The sequence below is a fragment of the Myxocyprinus asiaticus genome, chromosome 24, assembly GCF_019703515.2.
Source record: "Myxocyprinus asiaticus isolate MX2 ecotype Aquarium Trade chromosome 24, UBuf_Myxa_2, whole genome shotgun sequence".
Lineage (NCBI taxonomy): Eukaryota > Metazoa > Chordata > Actinopteri > Cypriniformes > Catostomidae > Myxocyprinus > Myxocyprinus asiaticus.
The window spans coordinates 41,532,424-41,557,852 of NC_059367.1; the positions used below are offsets into that span (position 1 = coordinate 41,532,424).

Sequence of the window (25,429 nt, forward strand, 5' to 3'; positions counted from 1 at the left end):
TAAGTTTGTCTATAATTATGTACACTCACTCATGAATAAAGATTTGGCCACCCCTATTATATCACATGGCCAGCCAAATACTACTCACTTTTATGTCTCACCCACACTCAATAACCAAATAAAAAGCTAATTAAAATCATTGCGCTATTCACAATGCTGCATAATTTTATATCGCCAGCTAAATCATTGTGAAAATATTCTGAATATAAGATGAGAATGATCTGACCTTCCAATTCCAGTGTGATGAATAAACAAGAAGTAATATCAGCAGTGATTTTTTTTTTTTCCTCAACTCATTATTTGAATCCAAAAATGAACAGTTTAATAACAATTTAATCCAGCAACTGGATGACAATTGCTGAATTAAAAATGTACAGAAAGTATTGAGGTCATGTGACAAAGTGGTATACAACTGTTTGGAACGTTTGCAAAATGTGTTCTGTATCACATGTAGTGCACAATATATACTGCAGTTTTGAGTAAGTAGTAAGCTAGTACATAGCCAGCATCAACAATATATATGCAAGAATGTAAATGCGTTTACCTTAAGTTTCTGTATTGAACCTTTTTGAAAAAACAAATTCTATATTTTTGAAGAACACCAAAAGGTGCTGCGTTATCAAACTTAATACATTAATTATTTAGAGCTGTCAGAATTAACGTATTAACGCATGCGATTAATTAAAAAAAGTTAACGCGTACATTTTTCTTAATCACGATTAACACATTTACCATTAATACATCATAAACCAGCATAAACAGAAAGTCATAAACTGGAGTCATTACACTGATGCATACACACACAACAGCGCTTCCGTGTCAGTGATAAAATGATGGAGAAAGAACCTCTTAGTGCTATTTGATGTACAAAACAAGCCCGATGGGACTTGTGATAGAAAGTATTTTTCAGCCTATTTAAGGTGCATTTTAATTACCACAGAAGCACGTCAAGTCTTAACTATCACCAAAATGAAACATTTTTGTCTGCAAGCGCTTTTCATGTGGAGTTCAAAGTGGTGCTTGATGCTGGCGCTGATGCGAATCATGAACGCAGCTTCACGATTGCTGTAACAAAGCGGATAGCCCATTGCAATGAATATGCAACCTATGTGGGGACTAGTCCTTTCAATTAGTCAAACTCCCACTTAGACTTTGGGAAACGTTTCAAGTTACTTGAATTGGTGCTATTTTAGTGCATTTCTATCTTTATACTGTGGAAGGCTTTGTTTGGAAAATGTTAATAAAGCATTATATTGTTACATATTGTTTTCTTTCCTAAGATGGAAATAAATACATTTTGACAGGAAAAGAAATATACATATAGTGTCAAATTTCAGCACTTTCAAAAACTACAATTAATCGCAAATATTATCTACAAAAAAATATGCGATTAAAACCAATTACAAATTTTAAATCGACTGACAGCGCTAGAATTATTATAATCTCAGCTTTGGTATTGCATTATGTTACCATGATATTCTGATATGGCCAGAAAAAAAAAAAAAGCGAAATTCCATTTAACCTGTGTCCAGCAGTAGGTCCACTACTGTGAAGTTGGAGTGGGAGACGCTGTAGTGCAGAGCAGTGTTGCCGTTGCCGTCCGTCATGTTGACTATGTGTTGCAGCAGGACAGGGGACACCTCTGAGAAAGCCATCAGGTAATTTGACACACGTGACAGTTGGGCCATCTTTGCACTGGATACTCTGAACCATTCCAGCTGAATGGTATGAGTGCTGGACAGCTAAGTTACACAAGTTAACAGAGCAACAACAAGCTTAAAGGTTTATTGGCGTTTCACTAAATTGTGTATAAAATGTTTAATGAATTGTCATTTGTCCTCACCACTTCTTTACTCTTCGCTGTTTTGGATCCATCATTAAGGTGGTTCTTCAAAATCAAACAAGCCTCACGCATTTCGGCACTTAGTTCAAACCTGTAAGATAATGTCCATTTATTATTGTATATTTATATGTTATGTATACAGTAAATGCATAAAGCTCTGTTCCAAAACCTAATAATCTTGGTGTCTATAAAAGGAAGTGCCTCATAAGCAGAGGTGGGTAGAGTAGCCAAAAACTGTACTCAAGTAAAAGTACAATTACTTTAAAAAAATAATTACTCAAGTAGAAGTAAAAGTGCTAACATAAATAATTACATGAGTAAGAAAATATCCAATTAAAAGAGTACTCAAGTAGTGAGTAACTCATTACTTTCACAAATTACATAATGGACATTAACTCCCCTATATCCCATTACATAATATACATTTAACATGTATTACAGAATTATTATTATTAATGGAAATTCTGTCATCATTCACCATCATGTTGTTCCAAACCCATATGACTTTCTTTCTTCCATGCAACACAATAAGGAGAGTTTGCCTGAGTCACCATTTACTTTCAGTGAATGTGTTTTATTTTCACCATATTTTGAAAGTGAATAGTGACTGAGACTGTCAGTCTCTAACATCTTTTGTGTTCCACAGAAAACAGAAGGTCACATGGGCTTGTTTCTCATCCACACATTCTCATATCACATCGCTTCTGAAGATATGGATTTAACCACTGGAGTTTTATGGATTACTTTTATGCAAACTTATATGATTTTTTTTTAGCTTTAAAATGTTGAAACCCATTCACTTGCTTTGTGTGGACCAAACGAGCTGAGAAATTCTTCTAAAAATCTTCATTTGAGTTCAGCAGATGAAAGAAAGTCATACACATCTGGCACAAGGGTGAGTAAATAATGAGAGAATTTTCATTTTTGGATGAATTATCCCTTTAAGGGCTCTTGTCAGATGTGGATGAATTTGTCAATAAGAAAAGAGGTTTGGAATCCTTTCTAGTAATTATTATGGTGAAAATGTGAACAATGTCCCACAGGGACATTATATATAATGCTGAAATATAAACCAAAGAAAAATCATGCTTTATTAATGCCTACCTTCACTATTTTATAGATTTTAAAGTCCTGCATGGATTCTTTGTTCAGTGTAGTTACAGTTTCATAATAATTCAGATCATTAGTTCTGTACAGCAGTACCGCCACTCCCTCTTTGCCATACAATCGCAAAGTGCCTGTACATCTCTCACGCGCGCACCTTGCTGTGCACACGCAGAAATGCTGTTTGTATCTTGGATGTTTACATGGATTTATACAGTAGGCAGTTTAATCCACATGTTAAGGATGTTCCCTGCATTAATCAGCCCGAAGTAGCTGCAATAGTTTCCAGAACTTTGGAGTTGGAGCTTCAATTTTAATCTTGAAATATCCCCTTGTCTTGGTGTTAAATGAAGGCACTGCATGACGAAACTATTCTTTTATTCACTGTGCGGAGCGAAGAAAGTGTTTCACTTTGAAGAGCTTGATGCTGCAGCAGTGATGGACTCGGCTTGAGTGACAGTCTGTGACAGCGCACACAGCTGAATTTCTGCTGTCATAAAAGTCCCATTCAATAATCTCTCAATATATTTCACATGAATTAAAATTAAACCCAGTAATGTAACGACAGGAACGCCACCCATTGTAACAAAGTAAAAGTACTTTTTTTCATTAGAAATTTACTTGAGTGAGAGTAAAAATTACCCACTTTTAAACATACTCTAAAAGTAAATTTCTTTTTCAAAAAGTTACCCAAGAAAATGTAATGGAGTAAATGTAGCACGTTACTACCCACCTCTGCTCATAAGTGACTGATATGAAACTGTCTTCATAGGCAGCAACTCAAATAGCACTCCTTGTGCGACACGTACAGGGGACTCCAATAGATAGTTTGAAGTTAGCATGTGGCTAAACTTACAACACAATACTAATCAGCATAAAAATACAAAGCACATACAAATATTGGGTAAGATTTGCCTTCTCTGCACAGGATACATGCGGAGCTGCCTTAAAGTTTTGGCCTAAACAAGGTATGTTAGAATGCAGCATAATGTTGCTGTCTACCTTATGGAACAGCCTTCTGCTTTCACCAATAAGTAAAACATCTCACACATTAGGAAAATTGTGTAATGTCATTTGGAATATCTACATGAACTTACTTTTCCTTCACTTCCTCTGCCTGATCCTTCAGATCTTCAGTTCCAGCTGCTGTGTTCTCATCACTGTCTATTTCATCCACATTTATATTAATCTCCTCATCAGACGTGTCCTCCAGAGCTGCCTCCTCTTCCACACTGCTGTCTGAACACAAACCAGCCTCACTTCCATCTGAGGAACTCTCCTTATCCTCTTCCTCATCCTCCTCACTAGAGGTCGATTCATACCTGAAGGGATTTAGGAAGAGGAACTCATTATAATATTATACTATAACAATATAATAGACTGGTCTCAAAAATATGTGACAGATAGTTTAATATCTGATTGGACGTTTGTTATGGAATTCGAATGCAGCACGATGCATAGAATGATCTTTGATTGTTTCACTGATTGGCAACTGTAAACTGCCTACAGTCTTGGTGTAATTGGTAGAAGAACTGTTTAATGTGATTATTATTTTGATTAACCAGACATTTGTTGCCTCTGCAGAAGTTACCGCTACAGTAATAGGGTGTTGTAGGTGGATGCTAAGGCATTGCTAGGATGGCTGCTTTCTGGCCCAAGTAAAAAGATCTTACTTCAAAGTCTCTGTGATATTCTGGTCTGTATATGGCTCAGATTCAGTGCAAGTCTTTGGGATTTTTTCAGCCGTTTTATTGTCCGTAGGTGAAAATCCAATAATTTAGAGGAAAGTACTAGCATACCTCTCCAAAATCAAAACCATAACCCTCCACATGAGCAATAGTAACAGCGATGCTTGTCACCATTATTAAATGTAATAATTTATTGAACATTGGTGTCTTTTATCATATTCCTTTTTCCAGCATTTTATAAAGTAGTAAATCACAACATTCAGTGTACTACAGTGACTTTATTGCATTTAAGGAGGTTTTTGGTGCTCTAAACCCCTTATTGTGATGAAATCACTGTAATGCATGACCTCTTATTAGAGAACCTGCTCTAGAAACTCACCCTCCATTTAAAATTCCAACAAACTTCAAGCTCTTTTTGCCACCGCTGGAAGCTGCACCAGAACCACTCCCATCCTTCCTCTTCATGATAGACTTCAGAGGGCCTGCAGCTTTTATTGAAAAAAAAAAAATACTTTTAAATGTGTTATTTTGTGGACAATTCTGAAAATATGGAGTTCTCCTACAAAGACCAAAGGTGGAGGAGGATGAAAAAACGTAAGGTGGAGGAGGAGGATTCGAACCATCAAGAATTGATCGAATTGTAAAAAGTGGCCATTCCATACCAGATTGGAGCCACAGCTGAATGCAAATTTGAGGACTACTCCCCTTCTGAAACACCCCTGGCACCCAGGGGCTTTTTGACCAAGACGTGAAAGCTAAAAGTTTCTCAAGAGCATCTCCACGTATCCCAGTGGAAATGCTTCTTCTTCAAATCTATCATTAATTGCTATTAATGCCATAACTTTTATTACATTAATGTCAATTGCATTTAATAACTGTATTGACTATTGGCAGGATTTTAGAAAGGCTGAAGTACTTATAACGGCAGCCTTAAACAAAAATGTAATAGCTATATGGCTATTGGTTAACACTGGTTTACCAACAGACTACAGAACATGTGGGAGACTTCAGAAAAGAAGGAAGGTAGAGTAAATTATTACATTTTGATGAAAGATTACAAAGACAAACCTTTTTGACGTGCACTAATGATTCATACACAATGAGGCCAAGAACATTTATTAAGAAAGTAAACAGGGTCAATTTTTAATTCATGTTGACTATAAAGTGACAATTAATTGGTGCTCACCCTCTGAAGAAGAGGTCTGTTCTTCACTCTCTTGTGTATCACTAACGTAGAGACTGGATTCCCACTGGATACCGGTGCTTACCAGTGTCACAGCTTTCTCCTTTGAAGTTTCCACAGGGTCTGTTTGTACGCATTGGTCATTTTTTGTCTTTGAAAAGCAATAAATGTCAGTCACATCTGGAACCCCCACTCCAACTGATGTTTTTGAACAAACCTCAGGACACGTTTCCATTTGGGCATTGACTGTCTCTGGTTTGGCTAGTGACGCTTTGTCCAACATAATCTTGGATGTCCTCTCTGTTTCTTGCAACCTTAATGCATCCAGGTCTTGATTGACCTGAGTTAATCGGGTCTCTAGAACCTGAATTGATTCTTGTTGAAATTCGATGGTATGCTGCAGTGTATCAATTTCTCGTTCTGTCTCACTTTGAAGCCCTAGAAATGATTCTATTACCCAGACAGCCACATCTTCTGTATCCACTACAGCCTGTATTTCCTCATCAAGCATGGCATTGTCTTCAGTCTCAACAGCTGCATGACAAACCTCAACAGAAGCTTCAACAGCAGCATCCTTGACTACCTGATGTTTGCAGACTTTTACTGTCTCAAGAGGGATTTCACCACCTACTGCAATGGATCTTTTGTCTATAGTAATGATAGGAGGCTTATTTACTTCCTCTACTGCTCCTGCTTCCACTACTGCTGCAGTGGAGACATTCAGTTTGAGAGTAGCATCAAGTTTCTCTGTTTTCTTTTGAAGTTCCAGAGTCAACCTTTCCTTTTCGGCACGGAGCAATGCCACTTCTCTTTCTAGGACTGGTACTCCTTTCACTCTCTCTTCCATGTCTCTCAGCTGCCTAAGGGCTGCAGCCATCTGTTCTCGGACAGTCTGAAGCTGCCCAGGAGGCAATGAAGATGTTCCTGAGCTGGAGGCTGGAGTGCACCTTCCAGAAGTCTGAGGACTAGCTCTGGTCCAGCCACTAGTAAGGGGGTTCTGCACAGCAGGTGATATCTGTAGCATGCGTGCATCTGGAGAAAGCTGGGAAGAAGCTATAGAGAAGTCACTATTGGATCCGCCAGCTTTGGAACTCACTTTGGAAAGGTCAAGGAAATTGGAGCCTAATCCACTGGAAAACTGACTTTGTTCCTGTTGTAATCGAATGCTTGTTTCAAGGAGAGTTCGCTCTACCCTAGGGTTACGCGGTGGAGGTGGTGGTGGCACTTTCGAGAAAGCAGGTAGACTTGGACTGATCACTGGTGATGGAGAAAGTGGTTGTGATTTGCTGGGTGATGTGATGGGGCTCTGGAGAAAAGGTGGATTAGCTTGGCCATTCTCACTTGTTGTTGATGAAAGTGACTCAGTGGAGGTCCAGCCACTGGTCCTACCCCCGATACCCAGATTCCTCTGGTAGGCTCGGTCGCCTCTTGATCCTTTACGAGTGTTAACATTAGGCCTACGAATGCTGTGCCCACTCTCTATTTCTTTAACATACTTGAGAAAATCAAGGTCCAGGTGGAATCCATAGGGTGTCTGTACAGAATAGGAGCTACCTTGATCTGTTTCTTCCTCAGTAGAGCAATGAAAAGGGGCACTAAGATCTGCAAAGAAAGCATAACAGATGCGATCATCTTGAAACAGTTGTACTTTTCTAAGAGAAGCAAAACAACTACTTACTTGGCAGTTTGGAAGTTATGTGCACAGATTGGGTCATTTTATGGAGCCTTCTGATGCCCCTCCAGAAGACAAATCAGAACACCTGCATACAAAATATGAAATCTGTAAGTGCTATAGAAATTTCAGTTGATTTCTTTAACATCAAAGGCACACTCTGGAATTATGGGCTCTCTATCGACATCTGTGGTTCAAACATAAAACTGCCAGTTACTTATGGAGGAACATTGTTTTGTTTTTGTTTATACATTAATTATGCGTCAACACTGCTAATCTGCACGGATGAATCTGATAGTTTGAGGTATACCCATGGTTGCCTGTGATCATCATATCAGAGTGTATCTGACTAGCTACACCAAGAGTTATTTGCTGTTTTTCCACTATCGGGCCAGTGCGAGCCAGGGCTATCAACTGGCCAGCCGGGGCCAATAGCCGCAAGAACAAAATCGATCTGCATTCCCACCATTGGCCAATGACTCAGCAGCGTATTAAGGGCAGGTTTTTGGGAAATGCTGCAGTGCCAACTTCACACACCCCGCCCATTTCACAAGCAAGAGGGAAGTTCAAGCTGAGGTATAATTTAATCTAGTTATCGAGAATATCAAGTTTATATTGAATGTAAACAGCAAGATAAGTTAGCGCTAACAATTTTAATAATGACTGACTAACTGCCATGGTGTCCCGAGTGGTCTCTCCACTAACAGCCGGACGATATCCCAGCGCAACGTCTATGAAAGTTCACCGAACCAAGGAAAGTCATTTCTTTGGGCACCGCTTTGTCCATTGGGCATTTTAACAGATTTGTACTGTGCCCGCATTTTTTTTTATTTTTTTTTTCCAGAACCTGTACTGTTGTGTGCTGGAAACACAACCCAGGGAAGTTCGGCGAAACTCCGCCTTTGACATTGAACCCGCCTCAATCCCAGGCTGGCCTTGTTTGGCCCATGAGTAATCGGCAGAACAAAGGCCACTGGCCCAGAGAAAGCCCCAAGGAGGCATGATGAAGCCCCAGAAGTGACAGTGGGTACACAACTGACCCTGGCACGCACTAGCACACCCTCATTTGACCCGACAGTGGAAATGCGGCTACCGATAGCAAGAAGAAAGTCCTACAAAACATATATCTGAAGAATATGTTGTCTGAGCAAATAAGTAGCTTAAAACCTGCCATGGTAGCCAGACGTTCAGGAAGCCTTAAATTTCTCGCCAAATCGAACCTAACAGCTCTGAATATAAAATCATAGTGATTCAGGGTAAGGCAATAATGCAGTTTTAAGCACAGAATTTGGATGCACTAGATCAATAATTATATTTAGTTAATTTCTAACAAAAAAATCCTATGTAGTGTACTCTTAAATAGGTGAAATCTGTTTATAAATCTGGATTTCAACTCCAACTAAATGCTTCTAATAATAACCAGTTGGGAATACCCAGTAAAATGTACTGTCATTTACCTCATCTTCAAAATTACAACATTCCCTTTTTGTTGTCTAATAAGACAACTGATAAAAATACCAGCTCTCTATTACAAAGTGATATATCAGTTAGAAATAATTTTCATTGTTTACTTTGGGAAGAGACTGATGACATGAAGAGACTGAAAACATTGTGTGGGAGACATTGACCTGCAAGAAGCTGAACCTAAAACTGTAATTGTTTTTTTGGTAATCTTCAGTTCTTGTGTGTTTTGTCATGTGTTCTCACTTCCTGATTCCTGGATGTTGTTGATTTGGTCTCTACCCTTTACTGCTAGTTTGTGTACACCTGTGTCTTATTACCTCATTAGAAATTGTTTATTTTCGGTCCTTGGGTCTTTCTTATTGTCATGTGTTGTCTATGTAACATGATTTATTTTTAGTGAGTCTCAGGTCATGTGCTGTGAATCCTGTCTTCCAAACCCTAACCCATCCCAGGACAATTTACAACATTCCCTTTGTGAAGGACAATTTGATCCTTTAGCATGGGCTTCTTGTACATACCTTGCCAATAAGTGGTCTCTTTGCAGGTGATAATGGTTGGTTGGCTAAGATGAGTAACTGTCTGCTTTTTTAGGCTGAAGGATATTGTGTTGATTCCTTGTAGTGTTGCATGAAGTGTAATGTTTGTTAGGTCACTACAATGATAGCAAACAGGACGTTTCTAGTTAAAACATGCTCTGGATTCACATCATAGAAATATATGTTTTTAGACTGTGCACGTAGAGCTGAGGTTTTAGCAGTCACCTGAGAATTGTGGTTAGGTGGACAGTGAACCTAATGGGGAATCTGAAAATAGCTAAGGCTTCACATTAAGCAAATTAACCACAATCTCGTTCATTTTTTTACATTTGTAGGAGTTGTGCATGTTAACTCTTAGATGGTATGTGGTCCCGCATATGGATAATCATCTTATGAAACTGTGTGGTCTCTTATTATTTTTGTTCATCAACTGCATTTTCTGTCTCTGTTTCAGGGACATCTGTGGAATAACAATATCCTAATGTGTGTAAGATTTAAAAACCTAGTCTGTTTTTAAGGGAAACACTGTTCAGAATATCCAGTCTTATCTTTGACCTTAAAAACGACTGAAGACACACCTTTTCCTGAGCACCTGACTAATTCATAATGCACCATAAATAAGGGTAATTTTACAACCATTTATTTCTATATATTTTAATCTTATTTTCTCAATTCACTTCCACTCTAGCTGAGTTTGTATTATTTAGGTTTACAACTGAAATTTGGTATTGCGGCACTTTTAATATTTTTCAAGCAAATAAATCCAAAAATGAAATCGAAAAGGTTTCAAATTCAGCTATTCAGTGCACCTACAGAACTGAATCTGATTCTTCTGAATCTTCTATTGAGGGAAAACACCACCTTGCTAACAACAACAACAAAAAAGTAGCAATAAGTATCATGTACTGTGGTTTTCATTAAAGTGCCATGTAAATACCATTGCATATGAATATTAAAGTACCATGATATACATCAAAGTAAAACTATTGTACTTTTTAAAGGCATGTTAGCAGTGTTTCCCCAGTATGCATTCAGCAGTGGTGCACCAAATTTCACATTGCTAAAATTTTACATGGTTCATTAATATTGTTGACGCAATGTAATGCTTGCTAGCCCAGACAGCTGCGCACTTTCTACACTGCAAATCAGTCTTTTTTTCTTTTCTTTTTCCCCCCTCCCCTTTTCTCCCCAATTTGGAATGCCCAATTCCCAATGCACTCTAAGTCCTCATTGTGGCGTAGTTACTCGTCTCAATCCGGTTGGCGGAGGACGAATCGCAGTTGCCTCCGCGTCCGAGATGTCAATCCACGCATCTTATCACGTGGCTTGTTGAGCGTGTTACTGCAGAAACACAGCGCATGTGGAGGCCCACGCTATTCTCCGCGGCATCCACGCACAACTCACCATGCGCCCCACCGAGAGCGAGAACCACATTATAGTGACCAAGAGGAGGTTACCCCATGTGACTCTACCCTCCCTAGCAACCGGGCCAATTTGGTTGCTTAGGAGACCTGGCTGGAGTCACTCAGCATGCCCTGGGATTCAAACTCATGACTCCAGGGGTGGAAGTCAGTATCAATACTCGCTGAGCTACCCAGGCCCCTATATTATCTATATGTATTTATGTTTAATAAAAATATTGCAAGTAATTTTCTGCGTTGAAGCATTTTATTATTTGACAGTTCTTACTACATATACCTGGGCTTCCAGAGCCCTTTAAGTGTTAAAAGTTCCCAGTAAATAAACAGGCACGACACGACAAGGCGAACATGAATAACTCATCAATAATAATTCTAAGGTTATTTTAAGCTATTCCTCCACCGACATGCGTAAACATTGTTCCGACGTTGCGGGCTCGTGGACACGTGCACCACAGCACCGCTGCTGAAAAAAAATCCTAGGGTAAACACTGTGTTAGGGTAGAGTCAGAGGTAAATATCAACACCATACACACATTTAGTATTATCAGTAATACACATGTTTGAGGGCACATTTTAAGAGGGCACATTTTAATAACACTGTACAAGGAAGGTCATGGAAATACAGAAAGAACACAGCCCCTCACCGCAGAGAGAAAGCATGTTACTCATAACCATTTTCACAGTGCCCCAGGCACATTCCAACAGACACTTCCTATTTCACACAGTACTAATGTGACCAGGCTCGGACATGTCATTCGAACACAAGAACTGCAGAAGTGCGGCAAACAGCCTGAATACAGGATATAATGAACAGACTGTTGGGCCAAAGAACAAAAAAACAGATGCACTGCATTGCTTTAAGAGTGTTGCTGAACACAGTGTCTAATTAAAAACATACTGTGTACCGTTTGATCGCATCTACCAGGCAAAAGCATTTTTTTCCACTGATTGAGCATAGTAATGGCACCATGCGGAGACTGGCACAATTCAGCATGCCATGCATGCAGCCAGTGTTATTATTGCTAAAAAACCTAAAACAAAAGCATTTTCATTAACTGAATTAAAAACAAAAATGGACATAATTGGACAAACTGAATTTTATCTAAAATACATTTTCATGACTATAAAAACTAAGGTACAACTAAAGACAATGCTCTGTTTAATTCTGTAATAATTAAATTCTGTTTAATGTAAAGTTTCTGCAGCTCGCCAGGGCCCCCTGCTGGTCGGAGGCCCTGGGCAAATGCCTGTTAGGCCTATGCGTTAATCCGTCACTGTTCCGGAGAAGTTCTTATTCATTCTTCGTTCAGAGGTAAAAAGAAGTTATAAACAGCCAAGCAACAGTAAACTATTTGCAAACATTCAGACACCTGCCACTGGCGTTTAGAAGTACATTTACATATGAGGACACTACATGTAAAACCTAAGCTAATGTGACATTACAATGTGTTATCAATGACATTATGCCTCATTCTGTGAGTAGAATTCACATGAGGTCAGCAAAAGAAGCTGTTTTAACCACTCGATGATGATTTAAAGTAATAAATATGCAGTAGAATTTTTTACATTTGTTTGTTTACAATTTGAATTCATGGCGCTAATGCGCTAACATGCTATATGGCCATAATATGCACCAGTTACACTGTTATTATAATTTATGATGACACTGATACTGGTGCAAAAATCAGTGTATAAAAGTGTTAAAGTTGCAGAATAAAGACAAAAGAATGATGATAGGCTTACTTTGGGCAGATGTGAATGGCTTTCACTGCAGATGGCACATTAGTGAATGGGCACTTGAGAGTATTTGAGTAGATTTGATTCCTTTTGTAGACTAATTAAACAAAACTAAAAACAAATCGCAATAAAAGGCTCATGGAAAATTTCTCTACATGAATGATCATACTAATGTAGGTACATTTGCACTAGCTTGCTATTAACTCTACATGCCGGTGTGTTCATGTTGACTGATTTTGACTGAATGAACAACATAAACAGAATGAGATGTCAGCATCAAGATAGGTGGAGCTCCAGGTCACACCTTCCGATGACATGAACCAATGGCAGTAGGAAGGTGTTAGGCAGTCGGTTAGAAGAAACGAACACAAAAACACCGTCTGTTTGGCCAGATTTTGTTCTAAATGACGTCACACCCGTTCGTTCTTCGATTTCGTATGATGTATATTTGAGCCTTAAAACCCTCCTCCTCCTCAGCACCACTTGTCTAAAATCTGCTTCACGGGATTGTATATGTCTAAATGTGCAGCAGCAGCATTTAAAACAGCACGTCTACGTATGTTCTAGCAGTATAAAGTCTTTGTAGTTTTTGCAGCAGCGTAAGCAGATCTATTCTGCAAAGACCAAACCTTTATTTTGGTCTAAACTTTATGTCCATTATAACATCTTAAATATATTTTGAGAGTTGTCATGACTGAACTAAGGGACAAATTGAAAATCAGAAATAAAAACTAAATTTAAAACTCTAATAACACTCCATGAAGCTGATCAGTTTTCCAGTCACTGTGACTGCAGTCTAGCCTGTAAACCTAAAGCAAGTTCCCTTGATTTGCAGCTTGCAGGACTTCCCCATCCCTCCAGCTGTGAACTGAGAGGTATCAAAATGTTTCCCTGCTGTTAAGAGCTTAATTACAAGGCAAGGGGGAAAAACACATTCCTGTCTACCTCCTTCAACCAGCATGCTACAAACATGCCAGCCACACAAAAATAAAAGCTTGTCCACCATTTGTCTGAAAACTTCATATGTATACTAACAGTCAAAAGTTTGAAAGAACCAACTCAGTCTTTATTATTAATATTTTCCACATTTAAGAATAACAGTAAAGTTGACAAAACTACAATATCACAAATGAAACTATGGGAATTATGTAGCGACCACAAAATATCAAACTAATCAAAACTATCTTATATTTCAGCTTGTTTGTCTAGATTCCAGCTCTGCACACTCTAGTCATTCTCTAAACCAAGTTGGTGTATCCCGAGATGCATGCAGACTGGACATAAGATCTTGTGACATGAGCATGTGCTCAGTGGTGCACATCTTTTGCACACTGACAAGATCTCACCAAAAAGAATGCATTGCACAAAAAGCAACCTAGTCTCAGAATGAACGTAACTATAACTAGATTTTTGCAAACTGAGTTTTACATGTCGCTTTCTACGTTTTGCTGCAGTTTCCTGGTGAAATGAACACTAGAGGCACTACGACATAGGGCTGGGCGATACGGCCAAAAAAACTATCACAATCTTTTTTCATATCATTCGATACCGATATTTATCACGATATACATTTCATACCATTAATTGGTGCGTAACTGCATTCCACATGTTTGTTGGACCTCAAGAATGAATAAAACATAACTTGTTTGTTTGCAAGTAAACTCCAGAGGATAAGGTCACTCAGTTTAGGATTTAATCCTACATAAGGCGTGTGACCTCTTTTTGATTAAATTTCACCAATTTCATCATCTTCAGCTGACGTTTGACTACGCTGAGACTCTCTTGTGACGCTCCACACTCCAACTCAGTTGGTGGCAGTAATGCACCAAAAGATGAACTGCCAACCGCCAATAAACATCACAAGAAGAAGAAACACGTTCTTGCCTGTGACAGCGCTATGGATCATAAAAAAACTAAATAGTACATAAATAAACAGCTGTTGGAGCTGTTGTTGTGTTTAGTCGATAGCTGTATTGCATTTTCAGTGCTGTCCTGTTTGGTACACAATGATATCATCTTAGCCGGATAGCTAGCTACTAGCTAACAGCTACAGAGCCTCATTGCCAGTTTCCATGACAGCAGGGCTATGTAGCTGCTAGCCTGCTAATACTTCATAACAGGCTGATTTCTTGTCTGTGATTCAGTTAGACAGCTGTGTGTATAACTTTTCCGAACTGCTCTTGTTTTTAGCAACGTGCACCTGATCTGATCGTCTAGATGTAGAACATAGGCTAAATGTCGAAAATTATTCAAAAGTTTATCATCCATATCGCCCAGTCCTACTACAACAACTGTGCATTTTATTTACAATGGCTGCAGTTTATGACTTTATAAACACTTATTTTTCGCTCTATTACTCACACCCTGCTATGTTATGATAACGAAACACTTTTACTCTTCCGCATCATTTGAAAAACTATACATTTTAATGCTTGTATTACAGACCCACCTACATTTACACACATACTGTATTCCGACATGAGTAGCTTTCATTCTAGCTCACCTGATAGTAGGACTGCAACTAATGATTATTTTGATAATCGACTAATCTAATGATTCTTAGAACGATTATTCTACTGTTTGGCGATTATTGCAACGATTAATCATTAGCTCTTAACCGACTGTTCAGCTTGTGCCCCGACTTAAAAGGCTGAATTAAACGTGCTTGCTAACAATACAGAGGACAAAATCATCTTTTAAAAAAATATTCTAAATGACATTCACTGAATTAAAGGGAAAAAAAATACTTAAGCTTAATTCAGTAAAAAATTCACTTCAAAAAATCCTATTGTTATCAAGTGTTTTTGTCTTGTTTTCCATTTAAAATTGTCTAAAAATCTTTAAAACAATATACATTTACTTGAGAAGCAACATACGTATTTTTGGAAAACAAGCCAAAATCAAAATGAATCAAAAACGTATTTTGTTGCAGTGTATAATGGGGCGAAGACTCTCTCATATTTTGGTTCACTTCAAATCACCATTAACTCACAAAAAAAGAAACTCTGCGTATTGCCAATTTCTTCACCATAAGAAATGCACAGACACACATATATTATGATAAGTCATGAGCCATCACATTATAATCTAGCTGCAGCAAGCGCACGTGCTCGAGGGACGAGTGCCCCCCTGACAAAGTGTGCATCAGCCAGGTGCAGTTTCAATCTCTCCCCCTTAGATTGGGACACTTCACGCAGCACAAAGAAATGACAGTTTCGGAGTTTGTAGTTATTTACATGACCTGCTTCCTTATTATTTGAACTTTAATTATTTGAACTGCATTAAAGATGTAATGCCAAGGTGTTTCCTTTAAAGACGTTTGACACGCAAGTTTTGCTTCAGCGGAGTGGCAGCTCCAGCTCCGCTTATTTCACAATGAGAGTGCTTCTGTATTTACTTATTTTGTATTATTCCCTCATACTTTTCAATCTACATCACCTGAAGCTATTTGGAAAATTTGGAGTGCATCTGGACTGTGAGCCGTTTTCTTCCTTTCCTCACTCAGGTGTGAGCTGCAATGCTGCTCTCACATGTCACCATTAGAATTTTATGTGATCCCATGTTGCGTTAAATGAGATCAAACAACTATTCAACAACTAAAATTTCTGTCGACAATTTATTATTGTCGATGTTGCCGACAACTTTGACTAATTGTTTCAGCCCTACCTGATAGTGTGTTGGACTTTGGACTCGGAGACTGAGCCTCGAGCCCAGCAAAGGGTGCTCGAAACAAAAGTGAAAGTGAAGCGAAAGTGCCAAAGTAGCAACACAGTATGACGTGGTTGCTTCAGTACATGTGCTTTTCATGTCAAATTTGCTTTTAAAACACTATTGGTTAGGTTTAGGCATTGGTTAAGGGTAAGGATGTCTGTTTTGTTCACCTCTCATTTATCTTTTAGGACACTATTGGTTAGGTTTAGGCTAAAGTTTTATGTTATGGAGGTACATTTTACTCATTAAAACATCCATCTAATATTCACCTTAAAAACCTTGTCTGATTACATCATTTCACTTGCTTTTGGCACCCCCCGCTGGACATGTCACTGGGAAAATGCAGCCAAACGTGTCATGAAGCATGTCATTTTTGGGGGCAAAAATGTTTCCATTGTCATGTAAATTTCAGGCTGGCAAAAAAGGTACCAGTGAGAGAAAAGAACAGAATTAGGGAAGGAGACTAAAGAAAAACAAAAAGACAATTTCCCCCCCTCCTATAATGTGTTTTTAAACACTGGCATGCATTTTTAAATGCAAGGAAAAACATGTAAAGCCAATATTGCAATTAAAATCGCAATATCTATCAAATATATTGTGGTATGATTTTTGTATCTATACTTCACAGCCCTATCAGATATCAAGCTTTTAAACTAATAGATGCAAGTGATTATATTCACTAGTGAGCAAATGTCTCCAATAAGAAACTCAACAGACAGAATAATGAAATATTTCAGAGCAGAGTAAAACTAGAAACATTTATGTACCCTATAGATGTCATCTAAAACTGACTTTTCAAGATTTCTTTTTTTTTCAAATATCTTTTTTTCAGGTCTGAAAATCACAATTTTATATGTAATATTATTTATAAATTACATTTTAATGATGTTTCCATGACCATGGGTCATACAAAAGGCACAGTCTATGTTCATCTACAAAACTAATTTCAAGCATTTAAACATAAGCCTTCAGATGAAAAGGTTTTTAAGATGATGACAAACAAAGTGTGTCCAAACATTTGATTGTTAATGTACATCTTTTTTAATGTTTTCCTAAATCCAGTCAGAAGAAATCAACATTCTAATGTTCACTTATTCATTCAGTTCTGGTCCACAAATTAAGATATTTGTAAATAACATACACCACTTTGTGAACATGGGAGGCAAATTTCTCGAAACAAATCTTCCACTGTGGCATTTGGTGAAGGGGAGTCATGTTTTGACAGTGACCATATAGCACTTCCTCCCGTTTTCCTGCAGAGGAAGTTGAAGGTCTGTATTCATATTTTATGTTTTGTGAACTCTGCAGGCTGGGCAAGGACACATCTCACTTAAAACACAGCAGTTTCATGAGTGGGCGGTCACGACAAAAATCTGTTCCAAAGCCTGCTGACACCAGCCTTAAAATAGTGTGAAGAATTTGTGTGCAATCACAGGATTTAAAGGAATAGTTGAAATCAAAATTCATTTTTTACTCACCCTCATATCTTTCCAAACCCGTAATTTTTCTTCGGAACACAAAATACGTTTTTTTATAAAATGAAAGTGAAAGAGTGGGGGTCACTGTTGAGCGGCAAAAGGACAAAAATGCACCATATAAGTGTCATCAAAGTAGTACAACTCTTGCTCTTCTTCAGAAGTCTTCTGAAGCCATCTGATAGCTAAATGTAAGTCATTACTCCTAATACTCCCTGAAAATCTTCCCCTCTACTTACCTTTCATTTTACGGTACTTTACTTTTATCTTGATTGTTTGTCCTCTTAGGAGTTTGAAAGTCCCTGGTAATTGTATGTTTTTATTACAGGGCCTGATCAAGGGGGGTGCTCAAATTAACCCCATTATCTACGTCGAAAGAAGTCACCCTAGAACTGGTACTCTAGGCAAGCAATGACATATGCAAATGGGGCGCAGTTGTGGTCTAGATCTGGGCCTGTTTTATTACAATACATGGGAAATCACAGCATTGACCTTCTGCCTAACCTTTCCCTCTCTGTAAGTCAAGAAAGTATGTCAAACAGGTGACTAAGTCAGATGGTGAACTATTTCTTCAAATTCCAGAAATGCTAAAGTGCATAACGTTGTTTTACTTCCAGCACAGCTGCTCTTTCCTGAAGGGAAGCTGGTGTGATAACGCCCTGTACTCTCCTGGAAGAGCAGCTATTGTCTTTCAGGACACTGAGTGCCAGAGAGTTGATCAATGGAGCAAAGGTCGCTTCCTCAAGGACAAGTCAACAGAAAATAAACAAGGAACTCAAGAGAAAATGTACTATAAGTGACATCCAGGCATCAGCTCATTTTCCAGGATACAAAGCTACTGTTTCACGTTTTAGCAGCATGCAGGAAATGACCAAAATATGTTTTTTAATGAACATTAATCGTTGACCATGTTTACATGCACTTAAGAAATGGTTTATTCCAGGGTTTTTGCAGAAAGCTGCGTTCTGAATCACCATGCATGTAAACGAGAATACCGATTTCCTTACGCCATTTAAGAGAAAGCGGTTTAACACACTTCGGTTTCTCCTGGAGAATCCGGCTTAATGTGGCCATGTAAACACAGCGGTGTTATAGCAGGTTTTTGAAGAGTGTGCATGTGAACAGACTGGATAAAAAACATCATAGGATGAAGCCCAACAATAAGTCAACAAAAAGGAAAGAATTCTGTGGGAAAAGCACATACACTATAAACTATACCCATTTATACACACCAATGTTAAATATCGACATTGCCTTACTTCCGTGTATATGCGCTCGTACATCAAGGGAATCCCGGCGTTTTACGTAAGAGGGACACCCCATTATTTCAGCTCAATTCTGCTGCATATTGCAATGGAAAGTTAAGGAAACAAAGAAACTACTCTGGAACATCTGGGAATTCAGCAAAGCAACAGGGAATAAAATACTGAAGTCTTCCTCGGATACTATGTTTGTTATTCACACAAGCGTCGCAGGAAAATTACGTTGCTGTGGACAAAGCTACTTACTGACCGAGCCACATGTATACAGAAGTAAAGAATACGCCACTTATACAGTGCATGTAAACGGGGATGCTGTTGTCCATGTAAACCTATTCACTGTGTATGTGAAAATGGATAAAAGTCAACCTTATTTATAAGTGAACCTATGGGTTAATTAATGTAAATTGAGCTACTTGATGACGTTCATATCCAGACACGCACACTTAAACCATTTTAAAGAGCTGCTTCAAGTGACGCAGGGTCGCAGTGAGTCATACTGTATGCGATGTCTGCTACATCCTCCACAACAGCATTAAGAACTGACCTGCAAGATTTCTCTCAGCACAAATTTGTTTTACTGTTCTGCACCGTTATCTGATTTGCATAATTCATTTGAATTGATTTCTAAAACAACACAGACATTTTACATGGCCATTTAAATCAAGCTTTTATTTTTTGCATTTGTGTGTTTTTGACAGTAGTTTCTCACCTCCAAATAAGCAGTTTGCTACATGGCCCAGTGTGATTATTAAACCCCAAAAAGCTGTGATTCAATTAAATAATTATATAGTGTGTATGTGCTGCACGCTTCAGAGTGCTCTGAATAAACACTCACACAAGAGTGTGCGTGATGATCATGATGTGGTATTTTTAGTGTATGGGCGGCCGGCTTCACACATTCATTTTTATTTTATTTTCATTTTATATATTTGCTCATTAAATAGCAGCAGTTTGCGACTTAATAAATCACACTAGCACATATTGCAATTTTTATATAATTCATTGTGCATTCAAACGTTCATTTAATCCCAGATATGTCAAATTATCTGACATTCCATGTTTTATAGCTAATGCCATTTTTATGAATGGATTTAGTGATTCTGTCTGTGTTTTTGCATTGCAGAAATCACAGGGCTTCGTTGATGTTGTTTTACAATGCACAGCCGCCGGCAGTGACAAAACGATACGAATGTGTATTTGACACCCGATATCCTGAGTCCCTGATGTTTTTGTTGGCCTACATGTAACAGTTTCATTATACTAAAATATTTTCCAGGACAAATCATTATTTTCCAGGACATTTGGGTATTTTTCTCATTTTCCATTACTTTTCCATGACTGAAAAACTGCATTGTAAAATTCCAGTTGTCCAGGACGTGTGGGAAGCCTGTCCATGAAGAAACTCAAATATTCACTTCTCATTCAACATGAATTGGCATTTAAGTTGCTTAAATCTTGGCTTGCCACAAAGAAACATTGATAGATGCACTATGCAGACTGTGTAATATGCGTTTAGGGAGCAGCAGCACGGGTGTAGATTCTGGGGGGGATGGGGGAGAGGTAACCCCCCCAATAATCAAAAGAAGCAAGTACAACCCCCCCATAATTTATACCATGATCAATGGAAACATGCAAATGCTTCACGGAGGAGGGGTGGAAAAACGGGAGAAACCCGGTAAAATTGGGAGTGTTGGCAGGTATGCCTAAACAAAATAATATACATTTCTAGGCCACTGATTTTAGAGTGTGAACATCAATCTGTTAAAAGCAATATTAATTTCTTTAAGTGGAAAACATCTGTGGAAAAAAATGTATTTCCTTTAAAAAAATAAAAAAAAAAAGCCCAGGAGGGGTCCACTGCTGCACTGACACAATTTGGCGAAAAATATCAACATCCTGCCATTGTTTCTAAAAGATGCTTCAGAAAATGTACACTTCCTGTGAAAAAGAGATGATTACATTTTATAGGAGCATAAACAAATGTTCAAGGCCAGAAGCATGCACTAGCAGCTAACAGATTATTTATTTAATGGTGTTTGCTGAGGCAAGCATCACTATTATAGCTCATGCATATCATTCAGGATTCGAACAAACCACTAAACTTCAGTTTTAAACTTCAGCGTGTAACTCATCCTGAGGCGTTTGTCAGCAGCCATATCATCCTGCTGCTCTTGCCTGGTTGCCCACTAAAGCTAACCAGGGTTGAGCCTGGCCAGTACCTGGATGGGAGACCTCCTGGGGAAAACTAAGTTTGCTGCTGGAAGAGGTATTAGGGAGGCCAGCAGGGGGTGCTCACCCTGTGGTCTGTGTGGGTCCTTTTGCCCCAGTAATGTGATGGGGACACTATACTGTAAAAGGGCACTGTCTTTCAGATGAGACATTAAACTGAGGTCTGTAGTCATTAAAAATCCCAGATTGTTTCACAATCTAAAACTTCAGTTATACAGTATATTAATACGTGTAACATACGCTTTAAAAAGACATTACATTTCTTATTTATATAGTTAAAACTGCATATACCATAAAGCAAATTTGTAAGATTATTAATCAGGCACTGAATAGAGTACACATTACTAACTCTTTGAGCCAATGGAATGGATTTACTGGACGGACTCAATTTATCATGACACCAGCTTGACTTTTGCAACAACTTTTGTGAAAAACCTGTGACAAAACTCACTTGTGCACTTGTAAATCAAGATTAATCTAAAATTATCACCAGAGAACTGTTCCAACAGATAAAATACAGTGAATTATTGATAACACCAGAGACATGACAGCTGGCAAATCCTTAAACTGTCAAAGTGCAGCGTTATGTATGTTAAATATGACATTTTTTCATCTTCTGTATTATGTAAATGTTTTATTAAAATGTTTAAACTAAACAAAGTCTGGTATCATGTTGCCTAAGTGCTTGGACGGAAACATGTTCAAATTTTTGTTTAAGTGTAAAATACAACTTGAGTGTTATTCTTTCCAAACAATTCTCCTCATTTTCACATGAATGGGTAACTATATTAATCACGCTGGCTGACTATCTATAGAAGATCAAATCAGGCCTTTATTATTTCATTATTATTTCAGTTAGTTGTTACCTTATATTTCAACTTCGATGTTGGAACGGATATTGCCATTGTTGCAGATTTCCAAGCAAATGTTAAATCTAAAGAAGTCACACAGTACTGCTTAGATGAACTGCAACGCTACTGAAATTACTGTTAGAAACCCACTTGTGAAATAAAGATAATATTGTGCACAGTGAGCATTCTTGTAAAATGTCATTTTACACATTTGTGACTATTTGTCTGCAACTTTGAATTCAAAACACAGGTTGGTATTATTGTCTATGAGTGCAGATTGCAGCATTCGACTTCAGATTTTAATTTGACACGTTTTCACATCAGGGCTGTGAGTGTAAATTTCATGTTACAAGCAAGGACGGATTAAGAACTGAGAGGCCCATGGGCCAGTACACCATGGAGGCCCCCCATGACGTGTCACATGACTATGTTCACCTTTATTTGCTACAGGACACTTGCCAGATTTGGTTGGCTTTTTCAAATTGATGGAAGAAAAGTTTGGAGCAATGTCTTACAAGGCCAGTTATATGTACTTTTTCATTATGAGCCGATCCAGAATCATGCGTTATTAATAGGGACGTGCACGTATTCAAATATCAAAATCGCTATTCGGTTATTCTGCATGTGTATAGAGTGAGTCCGACGGTACCCGACAAACCTACAGGTTTTGGGACAGGTTTGGGTCAGTTTTTCAAGTAGGCTAAAGGGCGAGTTACGGGCTGTTCACACGTGCTTCGAGGCCATGTAAACGCGCACTGAACGGACATCTCTGATCATTGTGCCACCCACAACAAAAAATAAATAAAAAAATTTCAGCGTGCAGGAACGTCGCATTTTTTTAGACACTGTTAACTTTAAAAGAACTTTAATATTTATTAACGCATCTCGAGACACCTGTGTTCTGTTTCACCATTTGTTGCGCTGCATCAAGCTTTTTCAGTGCTGGTGTCACAAATCGACACTATAACAAAGTTCAGGTTGCAAAGAGGACTTCATGTGACTTACACATGATTCCAGTTTTTCACCTGGCAAAGTTTCAGCACTTGATAAATGGTTTTTTCCCTTTTTGCTCTGGTGTGCAGACAATAATTACAAAAGTTAAATGCTGAATCATTTAAAAATCAAAGTCTGCCTCATGAAAGTGAACCTGCCCAGGTAGAATTACGCATTTTCCATTTATTAAGAATAGGCCTACTATGTTGCAGGCAGTGACCGAGATAATTTTTGTTCGACTTGAATGTGATTTTATCATTTGAAGATCTATGTATTGTGCTTAGGCTCATAGCTCACTGTGCACTTTATTCCCTGCTATCTGAGATTGTGTTTGAGGCATCCATGTCAATAAACGTTCTTTATTCTTAAGTCCCGACAAATAACACAATAACCGTTCGTGAACTCTCGTGGTTAACCAAATATTACAAAAGGTTACCGTGCACATATTTAGGGTATTAAGGCATCTTTTTTTATCATTAAACATTAAATGCATGCACAACATAAACATTTTAAAGTCCTCCATACTGTTGCACAGATTCTGTCGCTTATATGAATTTAAACCATCAGCTTTGTACACAGCCAGGGTAAACTGCACCTTATCTTTGTGTTTGGAAGCGTTTTGTAAATCAGATTCTGTTCTCTGTAGTCCTCCAAATAAACACGCTGCACTTGTGAGACGCAGATTCCCTGAGCGTGCACTCGAGTGCTTGCACTGCTGTCGTCCAGCACACATTTGGCCAAACAAATGGTATTTCACATAAGGCTGACATTTACCTGGATTTATAGTAGGTATCTCAAAATAAATATATAATTGGTTTAGAGCTCGGGCCCCTCTGGGTTTAGAGGCCCCTGGGCAATGGCCCAATCGGCCCGGTGGCTAATCTGTCCTTGGTTACAAGTACAAATATTTAAGTTTTAAGTTCTCAAATTCAAATCCACAAGCTCTTGAGTTTTGCAACAGATTTACCTTCATACAAACACAACACCACCAGTGCAAATTAGAGGTAGACCGATATATCGGTTTTACTGATTAATCAGTGCCGATAGTTGCTTTTTTATCAGTTATCGGCAAAAATCCTTGCCTATATAATTGTAATTTTTTTATTCCTTCAGTATAACAGCAGCCTCTAGAAGTGAAATAAAAACAAATACTGACCCCTCGTGGGGATTTTTTATATCTAAATCTTTCGTCATTGATAATATTCATCCAGATTTTTATCCTCACTTCAATGCATATTTTGTTATTTTTATTAGATAAATCAACAAGTGTTCTAAATTGAAGCGAGAATTATTTTTTTTTGACTATGTAGAAACGTGCCCCGCGTGCACATCATGTCTCCAACTTTCTTGTGAATAATAATGAAAAACCTCACCTGGTGATATATAAAAACCCTCAGTCTGGTGAATATAGGCTATAAAAGCTTAATTTGGTAAATACTTAAATAAAGAGCATTCTAACTAAGCCAATTCTCTGTCATTTTAAAATAAGAGTCCAGGAATAAGTAAGTATTTCTGGCTTGTTTATAGTTAAAAGTCATTCATTTTTTCTAGCAATTATTGGGATATGGTTGCACAATAGACTGAATCTGGAATTCTTTTAATTTTGTACCTCTGTTGGTGCCCGTCAATAGTATTGAAAGACTAAGAACAGTTTTTAACATTCTATAAATTGCGAGTATTGACACTGACTACCACCCCTAGAGTCGCGAGTTCGAATCCAGGGTGTGCTGAGTGACTCCAGCCAGGTCTCCTAAGCAACCAAATTGGCCCGGTTGCTAGGAAGGGTAGAGTCACATGGGGTAACCTCCTCATGGTCACGATTAGTGGTTCTCTCTCTCAATTGGGCATGTGGTAAGTTGTGTGTGGATCGGGGAGTGTAGCATGAGCCTCCACATGCTGTGAGTCTCCACAGTGTCATGCACAATGAGCCACGTGACAAAATGCACGGACTGACTGTCTCGGAAGCGGAGACAACTAAGACTTGTCCTCCACCACCCGGATTGAAGTGAGTAACCGCGCCACCACAAGGACCTACTAAGTAGTGGGAATTGGGCATTCCAAATTGGGAGAAAAAGGGATAAAAAAATATATATATATTTTTTTAAATCTATAAATCGATTTTAAAAACTATTGACCGATTAATCGGCTATCGGCCTATTCGACCACCTTAGTTATTGTTATCGGCAAAATCCACTATCGGTCAACCTCTGATGCAAATACTGCAATAAAAAACAAATACTAAGACATTAACACAGTTTTT

The 25,429-nt window shown here is 38.3% G+C and overlaps 1 protein-coding gene across 1 annotated transcript in view; it reads right to left on the reverse strand.

The window, feature by feature from the left end:
• LOC127415173 (KN motif and ankyrin repeat domain-containing protein 3-like) overlaps positions 1 to 25,429 on the reverse strand; it is a 51,930-nt gene that overhangs the window by 8,247 nt on the left and 18,254 nt on the right. Inside the window, exons 2-7 of the mRNA XM_051653792.1 lie at positions 7,497 to 7,578; positions 5,822 to 7,420; positions 5,015 to 5,123; positions 4,045 to 4,269; positions 1,844 to 1,934; positions 1,523 to 1,742 (exon numbers count right to left, since the gene is read on the reverse strand). Of these exons, the coding sequence (XP_051509752.1) occupies positions 1,523 to 1,742; positions 1,844 to 1,934; positions 4,045 to 4,269; positions 5,015 to 5,123; positions 5,822 to 7,420; positions 7,497 to 7,533 (2,281 nt within the window). The 5' untranslated portion in view covers positions 7,534 to 7,578. The remainder of the gene's footprint in view (positions 1 to 1,522; positions 1,743 to 1,843; positions 1,935 to 4,044; positions 4,270 to 5,014; positions 5,124 to 5,821; positions 7,421 to 7,496; positions 7,579 to 25,429) is intronic.